At 36.9% G+C, this 25191-nt stretch overlaps 2 protein-coding genes across 4 annotated transcripts in view; one reads left to right on the forward strand and one right to left on the reverse strand.

Moving 5' to 3' along the window:
- The window catches only part of LOC128743795 (dynamin), a 115130-nt gene that overhangs the window by 71190 nt on the left and 18749 nt on the right, over positions 1-25191 (forward strand). For 2 of the 3 annotated variants that reach the window (XM_053840460.1, XM_053840461.1), the window contains 2 exons: positions 12112-12248; positions 17028-17200. In XM_053840460.1, coding sequence (XP_053696435.1) covers positions 12112-12248; positions 17028-17200 — 310 coding nt within the window. Of the gene's footprint in view, positions 1-12111; positions 12249-17027; positions 17201-19924; positions 20316-25191 lie in introns of those variants that run through there. The other variant, XM_053840462.1, reaches the window with a different exon arrangement.
- LOC128743796 (60S ribosomal protein L31-like) lies at positions 15053-15558 on the reverse strand. The gene has a single exon (XM_053840464.1). It carries the CDS (start codon positions 15471-15473, stop codon positions 15099-15101), a length of 375 nt encoding a protein of 124 aa, XP_053696439.1. The 5' UTR covers positions 15474-15558; the 3' UTR covers positions 15053-15098.

Raw genomic sequence — 25191 nt, forward strand, 5'->3', positions numbered from 1 at the left:
TAAATTTTGATATCAAGCATATTTCACAAACTTTATTGTCTTATTCTATCCATATTACTTAACTTCATGCTTGTGCTTGTTACTAAAGTTTAAAAGGGAGTATTGTCCAAAATATATTTAGAAAAAAAGCAAACATATATTTTGGACATCATGGCTTTTGAGGAATGAAAAGCAGATCTGTTGTCATTTACTGATCGCAAATTGCAGTGCGAATTATTTTGGTATATAATTAAGTGAATGCACCCCTGGAAGTGACACTACAGTCTTTTTAACCTTCCGTTACTCGCGCCAACTTTTGTAGCACGGACACTCGCGCGTAGCATTTTGTACAACACTCTTTATCTCGGAATCCTGGCTATACAGAAAGTTACTGTCTTCAGCAAAGTTAATCAGTAGGTTAAGACCTATCGTATCGTATCGTATGGGGGATAGAATTTTATAAGTTTGTCACCAGACGGCCCCAAAACCCGCTGTAAATTGTACATCTTACAATTGCGGCCATATACAAGTTGCTGCATTCGGCTGCATTTTCTAGTATTTATCATGTTTTCTTAGAAATTTTTCACATAAATCATCTCATCACATGATAACATTTCTGCTGTTGGTAGAAAGTAGGGCATCTGTGGCTAGAAAGTAGGGCCGATGTGGTGTTTTGATTTACTTGGGCAGGATGTTTAGAAAGTTTTTTGTACAGTGATGATACATAGTGTGAAAATTGGTTACTTCCGTTCATCAGCCTAGCATTTTTGGTCCAATAAAACATTTTCTGAAAACAGGATCATACAAATAAACAGATAACGTAGATAGAACACATTCAGAAAACTAGCCCATACACTAGCGCCGCGAAGTCACGAAATTATGAACTTTTGCACAACTGAGGAATGACCATCAACTGCTGAATAACTTTGCTGTATACAGAAACCATTTTCCCTTGTGAAGAAATAAGAGAAAATTACAGTAGGGACCAAGTGCGGTACCCCTCACACGCCGCTTGCATCGTTTCTGCGATTTTGGTCTATGCTCATCTGTTTTGCTGAACAGTTTAAAGCATTAATGTATTAAATAATTATGTCATTTTGTTCATAATAAGTTTATTGAAGAATACATTTTGGTTTGACATCGATCTGTTACTTTAAAACAAAACGGCATCCAAAAATCTACAAGTGTTGTACAAAATACAACAGCGCGAGTAACGGAAGGTTAAAGATTTTCAAGAAAATAATTTTTTACGTTCAAATATCTCTGAACCGATATGATATAGAGAAATGCCTATGTACCTATTTACAGGTCTTACAGCACTAGAACTAGGAAAGAGTTTTAAGAAAAAGTGCATAATAAAATTATATGCAGCAAGACAAATTGAAAGTCGTTGGTGGCGAGAAAGTTGGTGGTTTCAATCCAAAATCACGTATACTAAAATCCCCTTTAGGGGGAATTGGGTAGAGGATCCATATTTCGCCAGTTGATGAATCCAAAGCCTTTTTGCATATTTTTGGTAGACTTAAAAGAAATTATTTGACGAATTGGTAAAATTGAGGACGAAATAGGGACCTCTATCCTTGTACCTTTTCAATTTTTAAAAACCGAAATTTTTTATTGATTATTTCGAAAGATTAACATTTTGACCATATGACACATTCCGCCGTGACGTTACAACGTTTTGACTTTTCTTTGCATAGTATTTATGTTTTAGCTGGGAAAATCGTTGAGAAACCCCTAAATATTATTATATATTTGGAAAGAGCATAAAATTTCCTATTAAAAGTGAACAAATTAATAGCATTTGCTTTGCCCAGATTGTTTTGGAAAGCAAATATGTAGCGTGACGTTACAACGCGCCAGAAATACGTCTGTTGGTTCTTCTGTTAAAAAACATGAAAATTCTGCTCTCTTTCAAATTTTATCTAAAGATGTTCTTCTATGATTTGATAAGAGATGAATACTGAACAACTTGCCGTTTTCAGAATTCCGATAGTTAGTGAAGTTAATTTTTAAACAGCTTTCACTTTTCGTGACGTTACAACGCTCTGCTTTGCACAGAAAGGTTCGTAGCTCCGTTGTAACGTCACGAAAAATCTGTTCAGTTAATATTCGTTAATTATCGCTGTTGCTGCCTTTTGTATATAAGAGATAATCCAAAAACATGTTGTTAATTTGTCTTCCACTATTTTGCCTATGTAATTGTGGGGTTGTTCACTAATTACGTCGCGCAGTGGGAAGGATTCTAAGAAAGTGAGACATAAGTAATAGCATCGAAACCTTAAGACATAGCATAATAGTAGCTTCAGAAAAGTTTCTTCATTTAAAAAGCACTTTCTAGTGGTGAAAAAATATTCGGACATTAGGGTGTCCTCAAACAGATACAAAAAATATTTTCTCTATTTTAAGTCAGAAATGATAGCTGTCTACAAAACATTTGTATAAAAACTAATTTTAAGAAACTTTGTTGAATACTGAAGATTTATATTTCGTACATGAAAAAAGTTATAGCGCCAAACTCTTAGGGACACCCTTAAAAATAGTTTTTTTTAACTAGCTCTTTAATAACGCTTCGTATAGCTTGAAAATGTTCTAATCAATTGGTAATCTAATTAAATTGCACATTTTTGTCGAAAATAGTTGGCTCTATCTTTTTCCCTTTAGAAGCTATTACTGGCTTTTTTATTTTTACGTGTACTCTTTAAGGAGAAACCAAAAGTGGCTCACGTTATAGTATTAGAGCGACAAACACTGTACTGTACATCTCATGTGTTCGTTGAAAACCTAAACGTTTATTTGAATGTTGCATTAGTATTAGTAATATATGTCAAATAGCAGAGCTTGCAAATGTAAACACAGCTGATCCGCAGCCAACCGCTGCGACTCCAAATTCCCAAAATATGGTTTGTTTTCTTTATCCATTCATTCCGATTCATTAAAGAGTTCCAGCAGCAACTGAATAATGCATAGAATCAATAGGATAGTTAATTAATTCGTTTGCATTGAAGGCCAGTTCCGTGTGTTTACTTTACTCTAAGCTTATCTATGCGGCAAAAGCTGAAAGCTCTTTAAAAGCTTATTGATGTGGCGAAACTTTGAGACCGTGGTGCTGTTTTTTCGGAAATCGCTAGTGCAACGAAATATGTGCGCAACCAAATATCTATTAAATAATTCCAGATTATACGTTTTATGAACACGTAATGATCTATATGATCAGTTAAATTTATTTTGCATTAGCAATTATGTTTTGTTGAGCCAACGATCACGTGGCGAAAGCGTGCTCTGCCAATACAGATGCATTTTTAAGGCACAAAACAATACATGCATCAAACGGTAGCCATTTATCCAGCCATCTTTGAGCCATTTTCGGTTTCCCCTTAATGGACTGTATCTCGGGGAAAAGCAGCTATGAGCAGCTAATCTCACTTGTTTTTATTGAGTTAATTTATGCTGTATTCCACCATGTACAATATAGGGTAGAACACTGTGGAATATCTAAAAAAAGGTATTATGAAGGCAACCGTAGGTGAACATGTCGAAATAAAAGAAACAAGGGATAGCTCCTAAAGGGAAAAGATAGAGCTCTAGTATCTTCGAAGAAAATGTACAATTTAATTCGATTGCCAATTTATTAGAACATCTAAAAGGTGTACGAAGCGTTATTAAAGAGCTAGATCGAAAAACCTGTTTTTGAGGGTGTCCCTACGAGTCTGGCTCTATAACTTTTTTCATGTAAGAAATAGAAATTTTCAGCATTCAATGAAGTTTCTTGAAATTAGTTTTTCTTCAAATGTTCTGTAGACAGCTATCATTTCTGACTTAAAATAGAGAAAATATTTTTTGTATCTGCTTGAGGACACCCTAATTTCCAAATATTTTTTCACCACTAGAAAGTGCTTTTTAAATGAAGAAACTTTTCTGAAGCTACTTTTATGCAATGCCTTAAGGTTTCGATGTTATTACTTATGTCTCACTTTCTTTGAATCCGTCCGGCTGACCGCCGTGACGTTACAACGCGAGCTTCAATCAGTTGTAACTTAGGTTCTACTTTACTTATCATCATTCTTTAGGCACCGTTTTAAAGGTATTTTTGAGTACAAAGAGCATACGGATTATTAGATTGTTCGAATTTGTTCTTTTCTGCGAAAGCGAAAAAGTACGCCTTTTTCGTGACGTTACAACGCATGAAAATGACCCTGTTTCATCCACTTGAAATACAAAATAACTGCAAAATTACATCCAAACTATTTTTGGAATAGATTCAGCATATATTCCTTTATAAGGTGGTCGAAAACAAGTGATATTATGAAAAGTTTCAGCGCACTGTAGCAGCATTTTCAAAAATATCACGAAATATCATTTATTTCTTGTAAATTTCATTTATTTTCGATACACGTTTTATATAACTTCCGAAAATGCTAGAATACCAGTTATGGCAGTTTTGAAAGGTTCAAACATTGCCAAATCATGGAAAAATAATCAACAATGCAAAAAGCATGTTTTATAAAATGTCTGATTGGTATACCGGTCCGCGGAATGTGTCATATGTGTTTGAAGCCGTTTGGATGAATTCCAAAAATTGACAAAGTTACAGCTATTTATCCATTTCGAAACTTCTGGAAACAGTTTTGAAAATGAAGAGGTCCATTTTCTGCCCGGGTTGTCGGTGGAAATAGCATTTGTTCTTCGAGAAAGCATTTTCCTACGGATATTCTTGGTCCTTGGATATATCATGTTGATGCGCAAACCAACCTTACGTCGGCGTGCCTGACCATGCAATAGATGGTTTCTTTAATTTGAAATGGACTAACAGCAAAATCGTGGAGAAAAGTACAAGCATACCTCGACATAAGACAATTTATAATTTCTAAAAGTTGTCTTAGATCGAAATTGTCTAGTCCCTTCCTGCATAACTCCAGAACTTATCAGGCAAATGGAACAAAATTTGGCATGTGGGTATTTTTGGAGATAAGAATTTATTTTATGGTTCATTGAGACCCCTCCTCTCTTTAGGAGGGGAATTATGACCCCTCCTCCCTTTAGGAGGGGTGGGCTCCCATACAAATGAAATACAAATTTCCTCATAACTCGAGAACTAATCAAGCAAATGGAAGCAAATTTGGCATGTAAAGATGTTTGGAGGTAAGAATTTTTTCGATGGTGAATTAGAACCCCTCCCCACTTTAGGAGGGGCGGGGGGGGGGGTCTCCTATACAAGTGAAATACAAATTTTCTCATAACTCGAGAACTAATCCATCAAATGGAACCAAATTTTGTATGGGGGGGTTAGGAGGCAAGAATTTATTCTATGGCGAGTTATGACCCCTGCCCCATTAAGAGGGGGGAAGGGGGCACCCTTATAAATGAAATACAAATTACCTCATATCTCAAGAACTAATCAAGCAAATGGAACTTGTTGTTGGTGTTTCATTTGTATGGGAGCCCTCCCCCTCCTAAACAGGGGAGGGGTCTTAATTCATCATAGAAAAAAATTCTGCTCTCTTAAAGCCCCACATGCCAAATTTGGTTGCATTTGCTAGATTAGTTCTCGAGATAGGAGGAAATTTGCATTTCATTTGTATGGAAGCCCACCCTCTTAAAGGGGAGATGGGTCATAACTCGCTTTCTAAAGAAGAGAACGGTCTCAATTCACCATAGAAAAAAATCTTGCTTATAAAAACACCCACATGGTTCCATTTGCTTGATTAGTTCTCGAGTTATGAGGAAATTTGTATTTCGTTTGTATGCCCCCCCCCCTCCTAAAAAAGTAAGGGGTCCTAATTCATCATAGAAAAAATGGTTGCCTCCAAAAACACGCACATGCCAAATATGGTTCCATTTGCTTAATTAGTTCTCGAATTATGAGGAAATTTGTATTTCATTTGTGTAGAAGCCCCCCTCTTAAAGTGGGGAGGGGTTTTAATTCACTATAGAAAATATTTTTGCCTCCAAAAACACCCACATGCCAAGTTTAGTTTCATTTGCTTGATTAGTTCTAAAGTTATGGGGAATTTGTATTTCATTTGTATGGGAGCCCCCCCTCCTAAAAAGGTAAGGGGTCCTAATACATCATAGGACAAAATTTTGCCTCCAAAAACCACCACATGCCAAATTTGGTTTCATTTGATTGATTATTTCTCGAGTTATGATGAAATTTGTTTTTCATGTGTTTAGGAGCCCCCCTCCTAAAGTCGAGTGGGATCCTAGTTCACCATAGAAAAAATTCTTGCCTCCTAAAACCTTCACATGCCAAATTTGGTTCCATTTGTTTGATTAGCTCTCGAGCAGGCTTGGCATACACTTTTCGCTTCGATTTTGCTCTTTTGATTACTGCTTCTCAGCCAAGCAAAATTTGAAAAAGTGATGTATTGGGTGTGTGTAGAATTTGTTATAATCTACAATATTGCTGAAGGAAGCATTACTGTGCATTTTGTATTTATGGCGCTATAAGGCTGCTACCCTCTTGGTAGCAAAAAGAGCGCTCTTTTTGCTACCAACGGCGTTGCTATCGTACAGCGCCGTAAATACTAAAGATAAAGCTTCACTTTCTTCAGCAATATTATAGATAATTACTAGCTCTATAAATGCCCCATACACCACTTTTTCAAATTCTGTTTGGCTGAGGAGCAGTAATCAAAAGAGCAAAATCAAAGCGAAAAGTGTATGCCAAGCCTGCTCTCGAGTTATTTATATAAAAAAATTATTTTTCATTTGTATAGAAGCTCCCCCTCCAAAAAGTGGGGAGGGGTCCTAATTCATCATAGAAAAAATTCTTGCCTCCAAAAACACCCACATACCAAATATGGTTCCAATTGATTGATTAGTTCTCGAATTATGAGGAAATTTGTATTTCATTTGTATAGGAGCCCCCCCCCACCTAAAGTGGGGAAGAGTCCTAATTCATCATAGAAAAAATTCTTGCCTCCAAAAACCTTCACATGCCAAATTTGGTTCCATTTGTTTGATTAGTTCTCGAGTTATGAAGAAATTTGTATTTCATTTGTATGGAAGCCCCCCCTCTTAAAGGGGCGAGGGGTCATAGTTCTCCTGCTAAAAAGGGGAGGGGTCTCAATTCACCATAGAAAAAAAAATTGCCTGCAAAAACATCCACATGCTAAATTTGGTTCTATTTGCTTGATTAGTTCTAAAGTTATGAGGAAATTTGTATTTCATTTGTATGGGACCCCCCCCCCTTCCTAAAAAGGTAAGGGGTCCTAATTAATCATAGAAAAAATTCTTGTCTCCGAAAACACTCACATGCCCAATATGGTTCCATTTGATTGATTAGTTCTCGAGTTTTGAGGAAATTTGTATATCATTTGTATGAAAGCCTCCCTTCTTAAAGGGGAGAAGAGTAGTCATTCCGCTTTCAAAGAGGGGACGGGTCTCAATTTACCATATAAAAAATTCTTGTCACCAAAAACACCCACATCGCAAATTTTGTTCTATTTGCTTGATTAATTCTCTAATTATGCAGAAATTTGTGTTCAATTTGTATGTTAGCCCCCCCTCTTAGTGGGGGAGGGGTCTCTAACCTTCCCCGGCACTAAAACCTCTGCATGCAAATTTTCACGCCGATTGGTTCAGTAGTTTTCGATTCTATAAGAAACATCCCGACAGACAGACAGAAATCCATTTTTATATATAAGATATAAATAACCGACAAACAAATATAAAGACCCGACAAACTTCGTATTGCCACAAATTAAACTGTGTTGTACATAAATCCTGCATCTCGGATGACCTTTATCACAATCTCGAGTTTTGCAAGTTTCTGAGGAGTTCATGGGTGTTTTAACCCTCTAGTGCCCAAATTTTTGTTTTACTTGAAAATTTTTTAAAATGCTCATTTCGTGACCAGAATAATGGAAAAAATATTCTCTAACTACTAAGTTCAGGAATAGTGTGATTATTTATAAAAATTCGTAACCCGCCAATTGGCGGGGTTGGGCACCTGGGCGCAAAAAAGTTGCAAAATCAAATTTTTCGATTTAATTCGGGACATCCATTTCAGAACATCTATAACAGTGCTAGTATTTATGGAACTAGTTATAATGAGCTTCAACTGAAATTTTTGGCCATATGACCGATTTCAGGTGCCGGACAAGTTCCTTCGAAATCCGTGCCGTGCTTGAATCAGAAAAGAAATTCTCCCCGGGCCCGGAACCGGTCATACGGCCTCTAAGAGACGTGAGATGATCGCCTATCGCTATTTTGTCGAGTGCTGATGTTTTTTGACATGCGACACGACATACTTTACTGATGGTGAAATGTCCCTTTATGGGAATCGGTTCCGGATTTATAGTGTCCCCCCGGATTCGGATGCCGCGCACCATGGCTCATAACTGCGGCAAAGTAACTGATATGTCCACAGTCGATGATATGTTTACAAAAATCAACAGATTTCAAACAAATTTCAAATATTTGGCAACTTTATTTAAAAACACCATGTCACGGTCTCCCAAGGAACTCCAGAATAACTCCGGGACCATATGACTATTATCTATAGATATTATAAAAATAGAAAATATTTTCAGGAAAATTCCCAAATTTGGTGAAAAAATATTGAAAGATACAAAAGTTACGGCCATTTTAGTGAATTTTGCGGTGCTAAAAATGCAGTAGACCTTAGAGGGGTTAATCGAAGCGTCTTGCGGAGGAAAACTAGACTTGACTTCCAGTTTGTCGGCGGTGACCAAAGATCCCAAATATAAACTCATCAACCACTTCCACTTCATCGTTGTCTATAGTCATTGTCCGTGTAAAGATCCGGTAAAATTTTAGAAAGGCGAACAACAACATTAGAAGCTGCTCCCAAGTCAGGATTGCTTGTAACCATTGAAAAACCATTAGAGTCTGATAGAACATGAAACTTAAATCCTCATTTATGTGATTTGTTTGATAAATTGGGTTTTTCATTTTTGTTGTACACATTTGTTCACTACAATCTTTTATCGACTGGTAATTCACTCAATTTGTTCATTAACACAAACTTATTAAGCGGTTTAGACTAAAATTTGCGGTTAAAATGGTCTGTGATAGATCCCTTTTTGAATAATTGTCTTGCTTATCAAGATTTTGTCGTTAAGCAGCAAAATTCGCCGGGTTTCATGGAATCTGTTTCTTGGTTATAGGATTATGGTTTTCAAATACCATAAAATGCAAAAATGTTTTGTTGTATAGCTGTAAAGCGCAGCTCGTCAAAAAGGCGCACTGAAAATTAGGTGATAAGTCCTATAAATTCCCCTTCCGTTTTAATGCCACTGCATGTTTGTGTATTTTTCAAGGCATATAAAAGAAGCTAACAAGGCCTATAACAATTATTTTTAGCTTAAATTCGAAAAAATCAATAAATACAATGGAAACATCACGTTGTCAAATTACCAAAAAAAAGTTGACGTCAATGCCCAACCCCGCCAATTGGCGGGGTCAGTTCCTTGATAAAAATCGACCAGTTCCTAAACTTTTTATCGCAAATTTCCTTTTTTACCATGAAGTACAACTTATCAGCTACTCACCAACAATTTTTTTGTTCATTTATTCCAAGAAATAAGCAATTTACAACAATTTGAATTTCACTCTGCAGAGCAAAATAATTTTTTTCTCAGTTTTCTGGCATTTTTCAAGTTTCGCTCGAAATATTTGTTTCAAATTAACGTAATAAAACAAACAAACCACTCGAATAGTTAAAAAGCAAAGTCGTGGGCTTACACCGTCATTAGACATTACCCTTCTTTATCGACAGACTTCGCAGCCGGCTGTTTAGAGTACAGGAAAATTACGGGGCCAGTGTAACGATCCTACTGACTCTATCAAGCAAGCACCGTCTAGCCGAGATTCGAACATGCGACGACTGGCTTGTTAGACCAGCATCGTACCTCGAAGCTAAGTAGGCGAATAGTTAGATTAGACTATAATGAGAAGGTATCAGTGGATACCAACATATCACGAATAAGCATCGTAGATTTATAACGATTTTCCTGAAGCCCGCCAATTGGCAGGGTTGGGAACTAGAGGGTTAATATACAAATTTTCCTCACAGTAAAGTAGAAAACAACTCCCCTCATTGCTTAGCCTGATAAAATAAAGCGGATAACATTTAAATATTCGCCATCATTACAAACCATTTCGCCGAATACCATTCTGCGGAACACCAATTCTCGGTTGACCATAACGCGGAATATAGAGTTTCGCAGAATACAATTTAGCATAGCATAGTTTGACCGCCCGTGAGTTGCCCGCGATTGATCTCGACTAGCTGAAATTGCACAAAGAACCATCAAAATGATGCTTGGGTGTAGCAATCATTCTCAGTGTGCATCTTCTGGTAGTCCAACTCTATATGGTGATCAATGGCAAAGCTGGCCACGCCCATGCAGGTCAATTTAGGAAGGAAAGGAATGTTAATTCGACTTTTGTTGTTACTAGAGACCGAGGAATCCTCTGCATCATCCACAAGAGTCACAGGAGAGGGTTGATGTTAGTGGAAAGGTATTGATCCTGATCCACCGAGGTGAGTGGTGCGATCATTATAATTCGACACGCGTACGATGTAGGAATGGTATTGGTTATTCAGCCGTCGCGAGGTAGTAATGAAAGACTCAGATATTAATATACGCACGGAATCATTTCATCTACGATGAAGATTACCTTTTATCTACTCGATCTGCTAAAAAAATTTTACGCGCAAGAGCCGTTTGAAAGACAAACATGCAATTATCTGACTGCTCTGGTCTGATTAATTGATTTTGAGTATATATCGAAGGAAGAGTATTCATAATACACCCTGAGCAAAATAAACAAACACTTGAGAAATCGGCAACCCTTGCTGGGCATTTCAGTTATAGCGCTGTTCCAGATCTTATCTATATCGCACATATGCGTTCCACTGCTACAAACTTTCGGAATAGCAGCGCCTTCATCTAAACTAACACGAGAGTGTATGCGCGCCACGCGACACGAACACGATAGACGACAACTACAGAGGTCATTAACTAGACGGAGCAGCGCAGTGAACACCCAAAATCCAACGGCGAGCTCGCACTGCAAAGGACTACGACCAACACTTCAACAGGGCCCAAGCCCTTCAATCAAACAAACCGGACATCGGCTCATTTATTTTGGGTTCAGTATACAAAAAAGAACTCCCGCTCTAACTGTTCACAATCCGGACCCAGTACCCAACGAAATGCAATTCGTCAAATCATGGGAACCCGCTATTCAGCCTCAGCTCTCAACCCTATCCCTGTCAACCCGCTCACCACAATAATAAAAAAACGAAAAAATTAACATATGGATCAAAGCAAAATAAAATAAAATAAAATATACAAATGAAATCAATCAACTTAGCTCAATCAAATGAATCCTGATGCATGTTTGCATTTACTCTGTAAGCTGTATTTTCATGCAGAATTGCACGTGAATCCCCTTCATGTTCAACTTGCACTTGGTTGGTTGATTCTGGCACCAACTGAACACTGTACACCGGTTCTTTTTCCATAAGTTCCACGCACTTTATATAAAAAAAAACACCAAACGCAAGTTGCTGAATAGCAATATTTTCAGAGCCAATTTTCAAAGCAATTCTAAATCCTGTAATGCAGAATTCACTTCACTCACGCACCATATAACGAACCGAACGATTTCGTCAACTCCTACGAAATTTCTTTTAGGAAAAAAACCCATAAGATAATGAAAAACACACGGAGCGACCGAATATGCGTCCATTGCTGACCGTGCAGCCAATCTCTCCAGCTATAGAGTTTCGCAGAATACAATTTCGCGAAAAACCTTACGCGGAATGTACCATTTCACGGAAATTTTTTTCGTAGGAAGTACCATTTCGCAAGGGTGACCCAATTGAAGGAAAGTAATAGAGGTCAGTAGATCTAGGGAAACAAATAAACCTAGATAGACGTGATCTCTACGGGGGTCTACATTCCTCTACATGCAAATTTTCACGCCGATTGGTTCAGTAGTTTTCGATTATGTAAGGAAAATCCCGACAGAATCCATTTTTATATATAAGATATAAGATATATATATATATACTTACTATTCAATAAGAAGGTTGTACTAAATAGACTGTTTCACTAATATACTGTTTTTTCTTGTTATAATAACTACTAATAGGTGATGTTTCAATGGCCACATTCACCACTCCTGTACCACCGCCTGTTAAAAATGACTGGTTATCAAGCGGTTTAGATAACCCTCGGTTATCACCTCCTAGCCCTGGTGGCCCTCGAAAAAATCCACCTCTGCAACAGGTAAGAATAACTAAACTGTGGGATATTTTTTGGTTTGAATATTTGATAAATGATATTGGCTAAAGGTGGATTATGCATCAACTCTTCCACGGGGTTTGATTTTCAGAATCGAATAAAATTTTGTAACTAAAAAAATCCAAAGGAAACCTCTCCAAAGTCAGCAGTTAGAAATAGGTTTGATGACTAAATAATTAAATAATATGAAATGTGTCGCATTTTAAATTCGCCCCCAAAATAAAAACTCTAATACAAAAGTGCAACAGTTTTCCATTCTCCAGTGCACTACGGTCCAGGAAGCGATTTTAGACGGACAAAAATGATTGCGACTAAACAAGAAATTTTAGCTCAATGAAGTATTCGACAACTTTTTGAATAAAAACCCGATTTAATCCACCTATTGGTGAAAAGAACCTTTGTTATACCATCTCATTTATCATTTGAGTTAGAATTCGTCACGCCTTCGGAACTCAACTTTTTGATAACACTATGATAGTTATCATCAATACATATGCATGTTTATGTAATATACTGATAAATTTGTATAATATTCCAAAGCAATCAAAAAATGTCTTCCTTTGTATGTTTTGTTGTTTTGAGTTAATAGCGGGGTGACATTCTGGGGTTTGGTTTAAGTGAGCAACTGTCCGTTTTCCTGGATGTATTCGGAACGTTCCTAGAATGTGTCCAGCTGTGGCCAATGTAACCCTGGACACTTTATATGTCGACAAATGAGCTACTTTTGCAATTTTGAGTACTTAAAGATGTCATTTGTTGTACTTTAGCTCAATTCAGAAACTGATCCCCGATCCGGAACATTCCCGGACGTGTTGTTCCGGACATATCTTCGGAATCGTACATCCGATCCAAATTCTGTTCAATAGATTTTTTTTGTTAGATTATAGTCACTTTAACCAGCTTGGGTCATTCGTGACTTCTGCGGGGTTGGGATTTGAACCCGGGTCCTCGGCGTGAGAGGCGTGAATGCTAACCACTACGCCGGGACTGACCCCGTTCAATAGAATTCTTCTAGGTCACAAAACTCTACGTTTGTTATTTATTCAGTCAAATCGGTCCAGGCATTTTCTAAAAGCAGATGTTTACTGTTATATTTTCACTACTGAGACTGTTATGCGTTTATTTGTAACTTGTAACTGACATAGTTTCATATTTTTTTCAAAATTTTGGGAACAAACATAACATTACTGTTTGAAATATTGAAAGCATAAACAATTTAAAGATGATTCCCAGGCTCATCTCAAAAGTGGTGAAAATCACATGGGACTGTTATGCATTTATAGGCAGTAATGGTAGTTATCATCAACACATATACATGCATATGTATTATACTGACAGATTTGTAGAATACTTGAAACTTTCAAGTTGAAAGCAATCAAAAAATCGTGTGCAAAGTTCTTGGGCAGGATTGATATTTAAGGGGGACCCTCACTGGAAAGTCGAAAAACTTGTTTGTTTTGCATTTTCAGAAGGCTTTTATCTTTAGAAATGTTAAGCCCATAGTATTTTTCGGTACGTGGTCTCGTTGAGAATTTACAGTAAAACTGTTGGATCACTTGAAGAGAAGTGCAGTGCTGTACAATAGTTTAAACGCGCTCTCCTCGAAATCATATGTTTTCAGCGACTGTGCGTGTAGCGCAGTATCTAGAGGATCGATTTGGGTGAATTTTTTGACGTGTAAATATTACTTATCTAAATTGTGACGTAACCGCTGCTCGATATCTCAACTTTTTAATTTTCGCTGCATTTATAAAAAATCGTTACAATTCGCAACCAGTAAGAGATAGATAGTTACTATGCACAGCAAAGTTGCTTATTTTACAGTGTTCTATAACTTTTGTGGAGACACTGTACTTTACATAATGCAAAGCTTACTACAGCGGACTCTCGAAAAAAAGTTAGTCGAAATAGGATCCGGCCAATTAACTTTTCCGAAATATTAATTAAAATATTAATATTAATTAAAAGGACCAATACAGAAAAGAAATATAGTTTGCAAACAGAATAAACCTACTTTAATGTACAATTTCAATGAATGGTTATAATAACAAGTTTAACTTTCCTAATGCATTAAAAAAGTTACATATTATGTATTGGGGTCGAAAACGACCCAGGTTTTGAAATTGCTCTCATTCATCCATTTTCAATCCCAATTTCATTTTCTTCATCTCGTTTGAAAGGTATGGCCAAAAACTGGCACCGAAGGTATGTTAGGGAACATTTGTTGACTAATGGCCACTTCTGCGTCGGTTCCGGAACATCCGGTACCCGGTTTTAGGGGACAATTTTGAATTTTAGGATGATTTATCTTGCGACACGCCGTATTACATCTGATTGATAACATAAGACTATTGAAAGCATAACAAAGACATTTTGAAAGCAAATGGCCACATCAGCATTGGTCCCGGAACATCCGATACCCGGTTTTCGGGGACATTTTTGTATTTTAGGATAACTCATCTTGCGACACATGACATCACATCGGCTTGATCGAAAAAGACTGATGGAAGTAAAACTAGGTCATTTAGAAGCCAAATGGCTACTTTACCGAACCGATGTTCCGGAACATCCGGTACTTGATTCCGGGGACATCTTTGGATTTTGAAATACCGTATGGTCGCCATCTACCGCTCATTTAAAAACGATTCTAGCTTAGTTTGTCCATAGCAAATCTAAATTGAGGTCCATTGCGTCATAAGATACAGAAAACAATTATGTTTACAAGAAAAACATATTTGGTTTCTAAATATTTCATAATAGTGACTTTTTTTTTCTTACACTCTTTCCAAACTCACGTTGAATCATCCATAATCCTAGGTGTAAATAATTTACAGTTTAATCGTCGGTCGATTCAACATTTTCCGTCTGCAACTCCTTGAACGTGGGCACTGGAACGTATGTGACCAAGGTGTACAGCTTGTTGGGCGAATCTTCGTCGTCGTTACGACGGCGAGACAGGCGCACGCGTATGCGGAAGGGTGGGTTCCTGATTCCGCGGTGCCAGATAGCCTTGTTCAGGCGGATATCGATGCGGACATCGGTGGTGCCCATCTCCTTCTCGGCGAATTTGCGAACAATTTTAATGGCCTGTGGTGATCGCTTCTTGAAACCGACTTTGTGCAACCGCCGGTTCAGGTTGATGGTGCACTCGCGGGTCACCACTTCGTTGATGGCGGATTTCGCCTTCTTTTCTGTCTTCGCTTTTGCCATTGCAAATACCTAGAATTAATTAAAAGAGTTCAAAACTTTTAATTAATCAAAATGTGTTCCTTAGCAGCTAGAGGTGCCGGAAACGAAAAAAAGTAATGCAATCTCATGATCCCTTTCACCGCTCACTTGAAATATGACGATCCATTCACCGCCAGTAGCAAATTGATTCTGGTGGTTCCAAGATCAGGCAGCCTCAAGTTTTGGTCATATAGTCATGTATCAGTCTTCCCTACTAGCACGGTTGCTACAAAATTGTTGCAGTAATCGAAATATGACTAATTTCAGTCGTAATTCGGTTGCTTTAACTAAATGAACCTATATTGTGCTACTTGGGTTGTTATCAATGGTTAAAATAGTAGACGTTTGAAGCTAAGAGATAAACATATACGTTTTTCATACCTGTTGTTCGGGTGCTCATACTCCGTTGCTCTTACCCTTTTATGATGAATTTTACCTCAATTCAACAGCAGTTCCCATTCCCATTAGAGCCGTCATTGCCTTGTCTCCATCAAGTGTACCCATCTTTGCCTCGCTTTACTGGTGGTTTCCCGAGCGAAGTCAGATCCTCTAACAGCAGAATGCTCCATAAAAATTTTTTATTATGCCAAACATTACTAATGATTCGTAAACCTCGTTTAGCACCATCGAATTTAACCGAACTTTCGGCTGCTCAGAGTTCGGTAAAAAAATTTAAGTGTGATATAGTGTCCTGAGCCATTCAGCTGCAACTATTCTTGTTTGGGTGGTGGTCCTAGTTTCTCTCCCTGGTGTGCAAGGCATTGGATGGCGTGTGTGTTCCGTGTAATTCTCACGTTATTTCTATTTTCGGGAGCTCATCTTCATCCGAAATTCTATCCTCTGATAATGACCTGTAATACCATCGTTGTCTCTCTCTCACACACATTAATGCATTGTGGAAGACGAGGTTGAAAAGAGAAAATAAGAAGAAATGGGATTTTTAGACCGTGGTAAGAAAAAGGTGGTCTGGCTGGCATGCGAGACAGAGTTCTCCAAAGCTAGAACCCAAGATTGAGTGGATATAGAATCGTAAGAACTCCGCCCACATAAGAGACTAAATAAGAGTCAGGGTGACTCTGTTTCTTTTTAGCTTCCACTCCCATCCGCGAATCGGGAGTACTCACCCAAAGGCTGACCACCAAGTCCAGGGTATTCCATCACTTCCATTTTAGACTTTAATGGTATTTTGCAAGTGCAGTGCAGTGAGCAAGTTCACTGATTCCGCTTGACCTTGACCTTAACTAAGTAGAGATTGTTTAATTAAATATTCGCTCAACTATTCCGAACAATTAACTTTTCTGAGAGTTAACCGAGATCCCACTGTATTTATTTTTTATCGAAAAATATATTAACGCTGGAGCTCAGTTGGTGCCCAGATTAGATAATATTGAGAAAACAAAGTATGCGAAATGTAATACGAAAAAGACCAAAAACAGCAACGCATTTCAAAATAATCTTAGTATTTAATTGTTTCGAACATGCCATAAAACCACAAAGGAGATTGCGTCATATTTAAACTTTCATGTATTTTTTTAGGGATCACTGGGATCGATCGGTGCTCCTGCCTCCGCCGGACGGGGTCCACCACCAGCACCGACAAGTGCGAGACCTGCACCAGCTATTCCAAATAGGCCTGGAGGAGGTAGTGCACCTCCCTTGCCTCAAGGCAGACCTAGTGGACAAGCTTTACCCGCTCCTCTTATTCCATCGTAAGTACTACCTACTGCATACATGTAATAATATCTTATTCATTATTAGGACACTGGGTATGGGGTTTTACTTGAAGTTTGATATTATTGCCTCTTGTTTACAAATTATCATTAATAATGCCAATACACAGATATTCCAGACAGCTGAGCTTTATGTTTTTTAAATAAAATTCTTGTTTTAAAATGTGTTAAAAAGGTTTGGAATAATTGTAAGGGTTGTGGTTTTTTTTTTGTGTAAATCCATCACCGCGACCACACCATACACTGTTATATCATCATATTTGATCATATTGATATATGATTATATTGCCCGTTGTATTTTGATCTGCATTTATTTTTGCTATAATTGCTGTTGAGTAAACGATATGCTTATTAAATGATCATGGTGTGCTATATGTTGGGTTTATACGCTGCCTTCCGCTCGTTCATCGAGCCAGTACTATGTCCAGTTATAGGCGGGGGTTTTCTTTGGCCACTACACTAACTAAGAATGACCTTTTTGTACGATCAAAAGGTAGAATTGATAGAACGATAATGAGTGGGCCCCTAAGAATTGATTAACCCGTACTAAAATTTGAGCCCACACCCATTCGTTCGCCAATCCTGACTCGGTAACCTTGCGGCTGCGGTGCCCCCTATTTGTGTTGCCCTTTAGTATAATTCTTATCTATATACCTAACGATAGATCAAAAAATTATCTTATTTAAGTTATATGGTAAAATTGGTTTACTCTTTATTTACTTTTGATGTATTTTTTTCTATCATGCAGTACATTTTTATATTTTTTGCTAACAAAAGTAAACTCATACCGATCAAATTGTCGACTTCCAAGGAAATTTATATTTACGTGATGAAATGAAACTTGGAAATGTTTCAAACATGAACATATGTTATTTCTATTGTTTGTGTTGCATATTTCTATACACATTCCTTATTTGTGAGGTGCACCATAACGCATACCAGTGAAATAGTAAAGGCAGCGACATCACCATTGTCAATTTGTAAGTTTCCCTATTATGGAAATTCATCATTTACCATTCATATTATGTCCAAAACCTAAAATCGGTTGTCAGTCAATTGTTGAAGGGAGAATGAAAATCCAAACAATTGAAATGAAATGAAAATCCAAGAAACAATTAAGATATGGCCATTTGCTTGAAAGCAGCTCCAGTACAATCCATCGCTACGACCATTTTATGACAGAATATAAACCAATATCAATATGAGTATCAAGCTTTAGAATTTATCAATCACTGACACTGGAAGATTTTCCAGATTCGCTGCTTTCCATGGCCTCCCTCGTCAAAATTGATTATATAATTAGAGCATGTCCGCACCTGAATGCCAATCTGAGTGTCAAATTTCATTTTCAAGCCTCGAAGGTTTCGATCATGTCCTAAAATTAGAGAATTTGTTAAATTAGAGTGAGAAAGGGGGTGAGAAAGGGGGGGGATAAGGCCAAGCTTTACTTGTTACATAGGGGAGGGAGGAGGTCAAAAACTGTAATTTTTACGTTGCGTACTTTGTGACCAGCTTCACTGATTTTCTATGCTTGTAGAAACCTATATAAGTATTTCACGCATAAATTAAAGACAAAACTTATTTAAAAGAAGTAGGTGGCAATCCAGTGTTAATAAACCGGAATGCAGCTTTGTCTATATCAAGTAAAGTGCATAAATAGCCCTCATAGGAAAATGTTCTCTACTTGATTATTGTATTGTAATTTGCAACGCAAGTTTCCTTACGGATTAACTAACTAATGACGCCAGCAACAGATTTATATAAAGCAACATCTAAAAGAAAATACGTTCAAACCAACCAGAATAATTTTAGGTTTGAAGATCACCATTCACAAATTGTAACGATTCATCCATGTGCATATGGTCGGTGTTAAGTCATACCGGACCAAGTCGCAAAACTAAAAAAAATGTGTTAATGACAGCAAACAATCAACAAATTTCTAAGCTACATTTTACTTTAATCAGACTACATGAATGTTGCAAACAGCCAGAGTTATGAGATGATTTTGAACGATTGATACCATACAGAGCAGCAAACTTTGAACGCGTTTTTCTCGAAATCAGAGTTTTGTCACTTGGTTCGGTCTGCCTTAACACCAACCATATTAGGAAAATACTGATTTATGTTAAAGCACCATACCATGTGTAATATATATGAAATACACCTGTGAAATTAAATTTCAATTAGTGTAAATTGTTTCCTACACGCTATATCTCAAATATTGTTGAAATGTCATCACTAGTGATTGGCCATGTTGTATATTTAACTTAGAAATATGAATGCATACGTAAGCCTACATTGATATACCGCGTAATCAGTCTGATAAGATCCACGATTTTGATCAATAATCGAGCCCGATGTTGAAGAAGGGTTTATAAACTTTAATTGATTTTATGATATAATCTTTAATTGGTTTTCATGATGTGCAGAATTAACCGTTTTTGAAATGTTGTTTATTTAGTTCAGCTATAGTTGGTCAAAGTTATTACTTTGGTTGAGTATCTTAAGCGAATAAAAATATCTCATATCAGATTTTAAGATAGGCATTAATGGCAAGAGTATGCGTTTAATATTATAGAAAATAAATACCTAATATAAAACAGAATTCCTATTGGATAAGACATTTGCTATAATAGTGCTTGACATTTCATACAATATAATACCTTAATAATGGATTTCTTTCCATTTCTATTACAATTCCAGGCGCCGCTAAGCAGTTGCTGATTCTAGTATGGATTTACTGATAGATATTATTATCCGCCCCTGATACTCTTTATGTAATCAATATTTGGTACCAAAATCGAGCACATGCCCAAAAGTATAAGATAATCAAACAAATACATAAAGTACGTCACATGAGATAAAATTAAATTACGCATTTTAGCCCAAATGTACAGTAAGAATAAGTGTGTAATATATAAATCATGTGTAATATAGAATCGTATTCATGTATAATATTCCAACTGGAAGAAATGGCGCCAATTAGTAGTATTTAACAATGTTATAAATCGTAAACGCAACGACATTACAGTTTGATTTACATTAAACAGCAAATCGGTGCATTTACAGCGTTACGTATCCAAAATAAATATATTAGCACAAAAATAGGTTGTTTAAACTGTGTTGTAGAGCAACAGCCATTTTGCAAATAGTGCAACAGTACTCAACAGCTGATCTTTTTGTCATGTTCATCATTTATTATCATTGAGTTTGCTGTCATTTACCTTGCGCACACACCGTCGCGCGATTTGTTGTTGCTGTTGGTGAATTTGCACGTTTGTTATTGTTTTCCCCCAGTAAAAAAATCCAACGACCCAGTAAAGATACAACTTTTTTATAACTTTTCACACGGGGTTTAGTCATTTCAATTGTCTAATTTCGCAGTAGGAGTAGGGGTTTACTTTTTCTACTTCCCTCTTTTGTTTTTCAAAGACGATAATACAGATTGTAAAATGTAACTAGTAGGGTCAGGTGGGGCAAGACGGGTCACCTAAGGAAAGTACCCGATGCGTTTTTCTACGAATTCAATTTTAAGCCGATTATCATTTATTTAGATGGAGTCACTAATTATCTCTCCCGAAAAAATCACAAGTCCGATTTTTCGAGGACTATATATTTTTTGTGAATACATTTAAAAGACATATTATTTTAGGCTCTCAAAATGTACGGGGCAAGATCGGTCAAAATGCGGGGCAAAATAGGTCACATAACAAAAAGCGAATTTTTTTTATCGAAACCCTTTATGATTTTTTACAGAAACAAAAATTATTCATTGTTACTGCAGAAAAACGGCTTATATATTTCAAAATTGGCGACAAAAATAAATTAAAGTAAAAATTACATCAGACAAAAAAGGAAAAAGGAAAAGGAAAATTAACCTTTTGCCGCATTAACTGCTTTGCCGATGAAGTATATGCCGGGCCAACTAAAAACTAGTCATTTATTTGATAACAACATTAAAGAAACTCAAAAATATAGATATATGGACAAACATAGGGTGCCACACAAGTCTTTTTCAATGTGACCCATCTTGCCCCTATTGATCTGGTAGAACAATATACATGTTTATTCAAAACTTTTGTAGTATTCAACTAGTTTTGTTATCATATGTGATTTTAGAAATGATAAGAGCACACAAAAAATATATTACTATTTTTTCTGCTGACGAATTGCATATTGGATCTGCTTCGTTTTGCATCGTTTCATATATCGCGTAAGAAATGCAGCGATTTTACATTCAAATTTTTCTATCGAAAACGGGTAAAAGATAAGTTACGAATTATAATGATTATAAAAGAACATACTATATGAAAAAATCGTTGGCTTGGATTAAGCTAAAACTTTCATGTTAATGCAACTGACCTATTTTGCGCCGTGACCCGTCTTGCCCCACCCTACCCTACCTATGTAAGTTTTACCATTTTTCGATTCTTTGAACATTTCCGAACACATCCGATTTTGGTGATATGAACCGGAACCACGTGTCCAAATTAAAAAATGTTGTATATAAATTAAGAATATGAAATCAGGGAGCATGAACTTTATTAATGTTCTAATTTTCTTCTTTTGAAAACCAAATGGAACACAACTGTTTTACTTCAGAAGACAGCAGATATACAATTTAGAATTGATTCCTGTTTTTATAATCGATTCCAAAATAAACAAAAAACGTAAGGTAAGCGCAAAGCAGAATGTAGGTCAGAGGTGTAGCCAGAACATTTGCTGGCAAACTCTAAGTTTGCCTAAGAAGTCAAGTCAACTCTAAGAAGTTGATTCAAAAAATGGGAAATAATTTTTAGTCAAAAGCTTTTTTATTTAAAATTGTTAATGCTTAGTGCATTGTATATTTCACATTTAACAAAGATATAAAATTCTGATCAAAAATAGATATAATTGTTTTTTTTAATTGCTTCTACCAAAGCGAAGCAACCACCCGGTGTTATATTTCGCTTTCGGAACTTAATCTTCAGCTTTTATTCGATAGATTAGCTGACCCGGCCTACTTCGTGCTTCCACAAATTGAGGTCGTGGGTTCGAATCTTGGTAGGATCAGGCCATTCGATGTCAAGTGACTTTAGCATGGGTTAATTCTCAGGCCCCTCATTACCCTTCCTTCATGCCCAATTCTATATGACCCCTATAAAAGCACTCTTAACAGTGCAAAGAGTCACTCTTATAGTTAAATGTACTGGTCCGCCTCGCCAGGGATGGCTGTAATTGGAGACAGCACTGGCATTGAGGAGCAAGGTGGATAAAGTAGGTAGCATTGAAGGAAGGGTAAACCGTTAACCCCACTACGCGCAAGCACGCACAAAATTTAATAAGCATATCGCTCATTCAATAACGATTATTGCAAAAAAAATGCAGTGCAAGTTATACAGCAAACACCCGGGCGATATCACAATAGATCAATACTGGTCGCAGTGATGAGTTCATAGAGGAAAAAAACCTGATTTAATCCACCTAGTGGTGAAAGAAACCTTTGTTATACCATCTTATATGTCATTTGATATGGGCATTTCCAGCTCAAATATTATTTTTGATTTGTATTTGAATTTGTAATTCTCATAAAACGGACAGAGTCAAATTCTATACGCATCATTTTGAACTAAATTCTTAAATAAACTGTTTCTAGGCCCAGCCATTCTCAAGTTATTCAGATGTGAAATCTAAAAATTATCTATTAGAGCTAACACATGCAAAGTGTCCGATAACCGTGTAATTTGTCAAATTGTTCATTATAGGTCAGAAAGCAAAAGTCTTAAATTTGGTGCCGATTAGTGGTAGTACCTCCTTTTTAAAAGAACAGACCCGTTTTGTTAAACCTTTTTATGTTTTACTTACAGATAAACATGAAAATATCGACCAACATGTCAAAAGGTCCAATGTGCAAATGTCTAAATGATTAGCTTTCCAATAACAGCGGCAACCGTTTCATGCAAAATAGACGCATTCAAGTGCATTTATGCCGCCGTAATAAGCGTAAGAGAGGAGACGCAAAGAGAATCTCTCATTTGCACATTGGACCTTTTGAAATGTTGCTCGTCAAATATTAGGATTAGAAAGAAAGAAGGCATGTGAAAATATCACTTTCGAATTCCAATCGAAAATAGTCGAGTAAAAAATGGCTTTTTTTAGCGTTTTTCGCTGGAAATGATCATATAGAAATCGACACGTCTTCGAAACTTAATTTTACTGTTTGTTAACGCTGTGCTAGTTATCATCCATATGCATCCTAGCGATAAACAATCTTCAGAGTACATATATTTTAACCTACTAAATAACTTTATAGAACATAGGACCGCAATGAAAACATCGTGTGCAAAATTTTTGAACAGAACTGATTTTAAAGTGGCCCGCGCAGTTAGCGGCGCCAGTCCTAACAAGCCAGTCGTCGTATGTTCGAGTCTCGACTGATCGGTGCCGCTACAGAGTTAATAAGATCTTTGCCCTAGCCCGTCACTTTCCCGTACTCTAATAACCGGCTGCGAGGTCTGTATAAAGAAGGGTCAAGTTCTAAAGGACGTTTACACCCATGGCTTTGCTTTGCTTGATTTTAGGGGTTTCTTTTAAACAAATCATTAAAATTCGCAACCAGTAAGAGATAGATAGTTTTACTATTATGCAAAGTTGCTTATTTTAGTGTATTCTGCATGTTTTGTGAAGACGCTATTTTCTAGACGCGTTTAAAAAACAAAAATTTATATTTATGTCACCCTAAAAGTGTAAGAAAATGTGCTATATTTTATTAATCAACTACTCCAAAGAAACACTTGTTGAAAAATTACACATTTTTACCTTTGTTATATATAGTATATAACAAAGGTTTAGAAATTGGTCGAAAAACACGAAGTTGATCCGAGTCAATTGTCACATATACCAATCGATAGAGGTCGACGAACTGAGCAATGTCTGTGTGTGTGTGCGTGTGTGTATGTGTGTGCGTGTGTGTGTGTGTGTGCGTGTGTGTGTGTGTGTGTGCGTGTGTGTGTGTGTGTGCGTGTGTGTGTGTGCGCGCGCGTGTGTGTGTGTGTGTGTGCGTGTGTGTGTGCGCGTGTGTGTGTGTGTGTGTGTGTGTGTGTGTGTGTGTGTGTGTGTGTGTGTGTGCGTGTGTGCGTGTGTGTGTGCAGCTCATTTTCTATCGCCTGTTTCTCGGATATGTCTCAACCGATTTGTGCGCTATTAGTCTCATTTGAAAGGTATTATTGCTTAGTATCTCAGTTAGCTCACTATTGAATTGTTTCGTGGTCCGATGTTTCGTTTAAAAGTTATAAGCAAAAATGTGAAAACTACGTGACACGATTTTCTCCGGAACTACACAACCAATTTCAATGGTTTTAGCACCAAACGAAAGGTCTTGCTATCATAAAAATTTTCAGGAAGTTTTATTGAAAACAAATACAGTCAACTTTCGCTAATTGCACTAAGCTCTTAGCCCGTTTAGTGAAAGACTTTCGTTAATTGGGCTGAGATGTCAAAACCGAGGGATACATCGATTGTTTTTGTCGAAATCGTCGCAGAAAGGTTTATAAAAATATACACTTATATCACAGACAAACAGACGAGACACTCGCGATAATTCCATCGTCCAATCAAAACACACTCATTTTTCAAAAAAGCATGTTTCGCAACATGGCCACACCGCGGCGCGCGATTGTTGCTTTGAGTTTTCAGTAGAAAACCAATCAAATATACAAAACCCTAAAGCATAAAACCCTGCAAATGCAAGCTACTCCGCAACATGCATAACAGAGGGTGCTAGTGTGCAAGCAAAATGTGCAGGACGATAGTTTTTAAAGGATTTTCTTCTAAGTGTCATGTCAGTTCGTCAGTGCTTATATTAAATACAGAATCAAAGTGGAACCTAGTCTTTACATGGTTGAAATTTAGTTCTAGATTGTTTAACAAGTAAATAGCTGAATTTCATGCTACAATGTTAATATATTGACATTTTTAACTGTTTCACCGTG

The sequence above is a fragment of the Sabethes cyaneus genome, chromosome 3 (genome assembly GCF_943734655.1).
Source record: "Sabethes cyaneus chromosome 3, idSabCyanKW18_F2, whole genome shotgun sequence".
NCBI classification, from domain to species: domain Eukaryota; kingdom Metazoa; phylum Arthropoda; class Insecta; order Diptera; family Culicidae; genus Sabethes; species Sabethes cyaneus.

Excerpts from the sequence above, each read along its gene's own strand:
- LOC128743796 (XM_053840464.1), bottom strand. The coding sequence starts at position 15,473 with ATGGCAAAAGCGAAGACAGAAAAGAAGGCGAAATCCGCCATCAACGAA.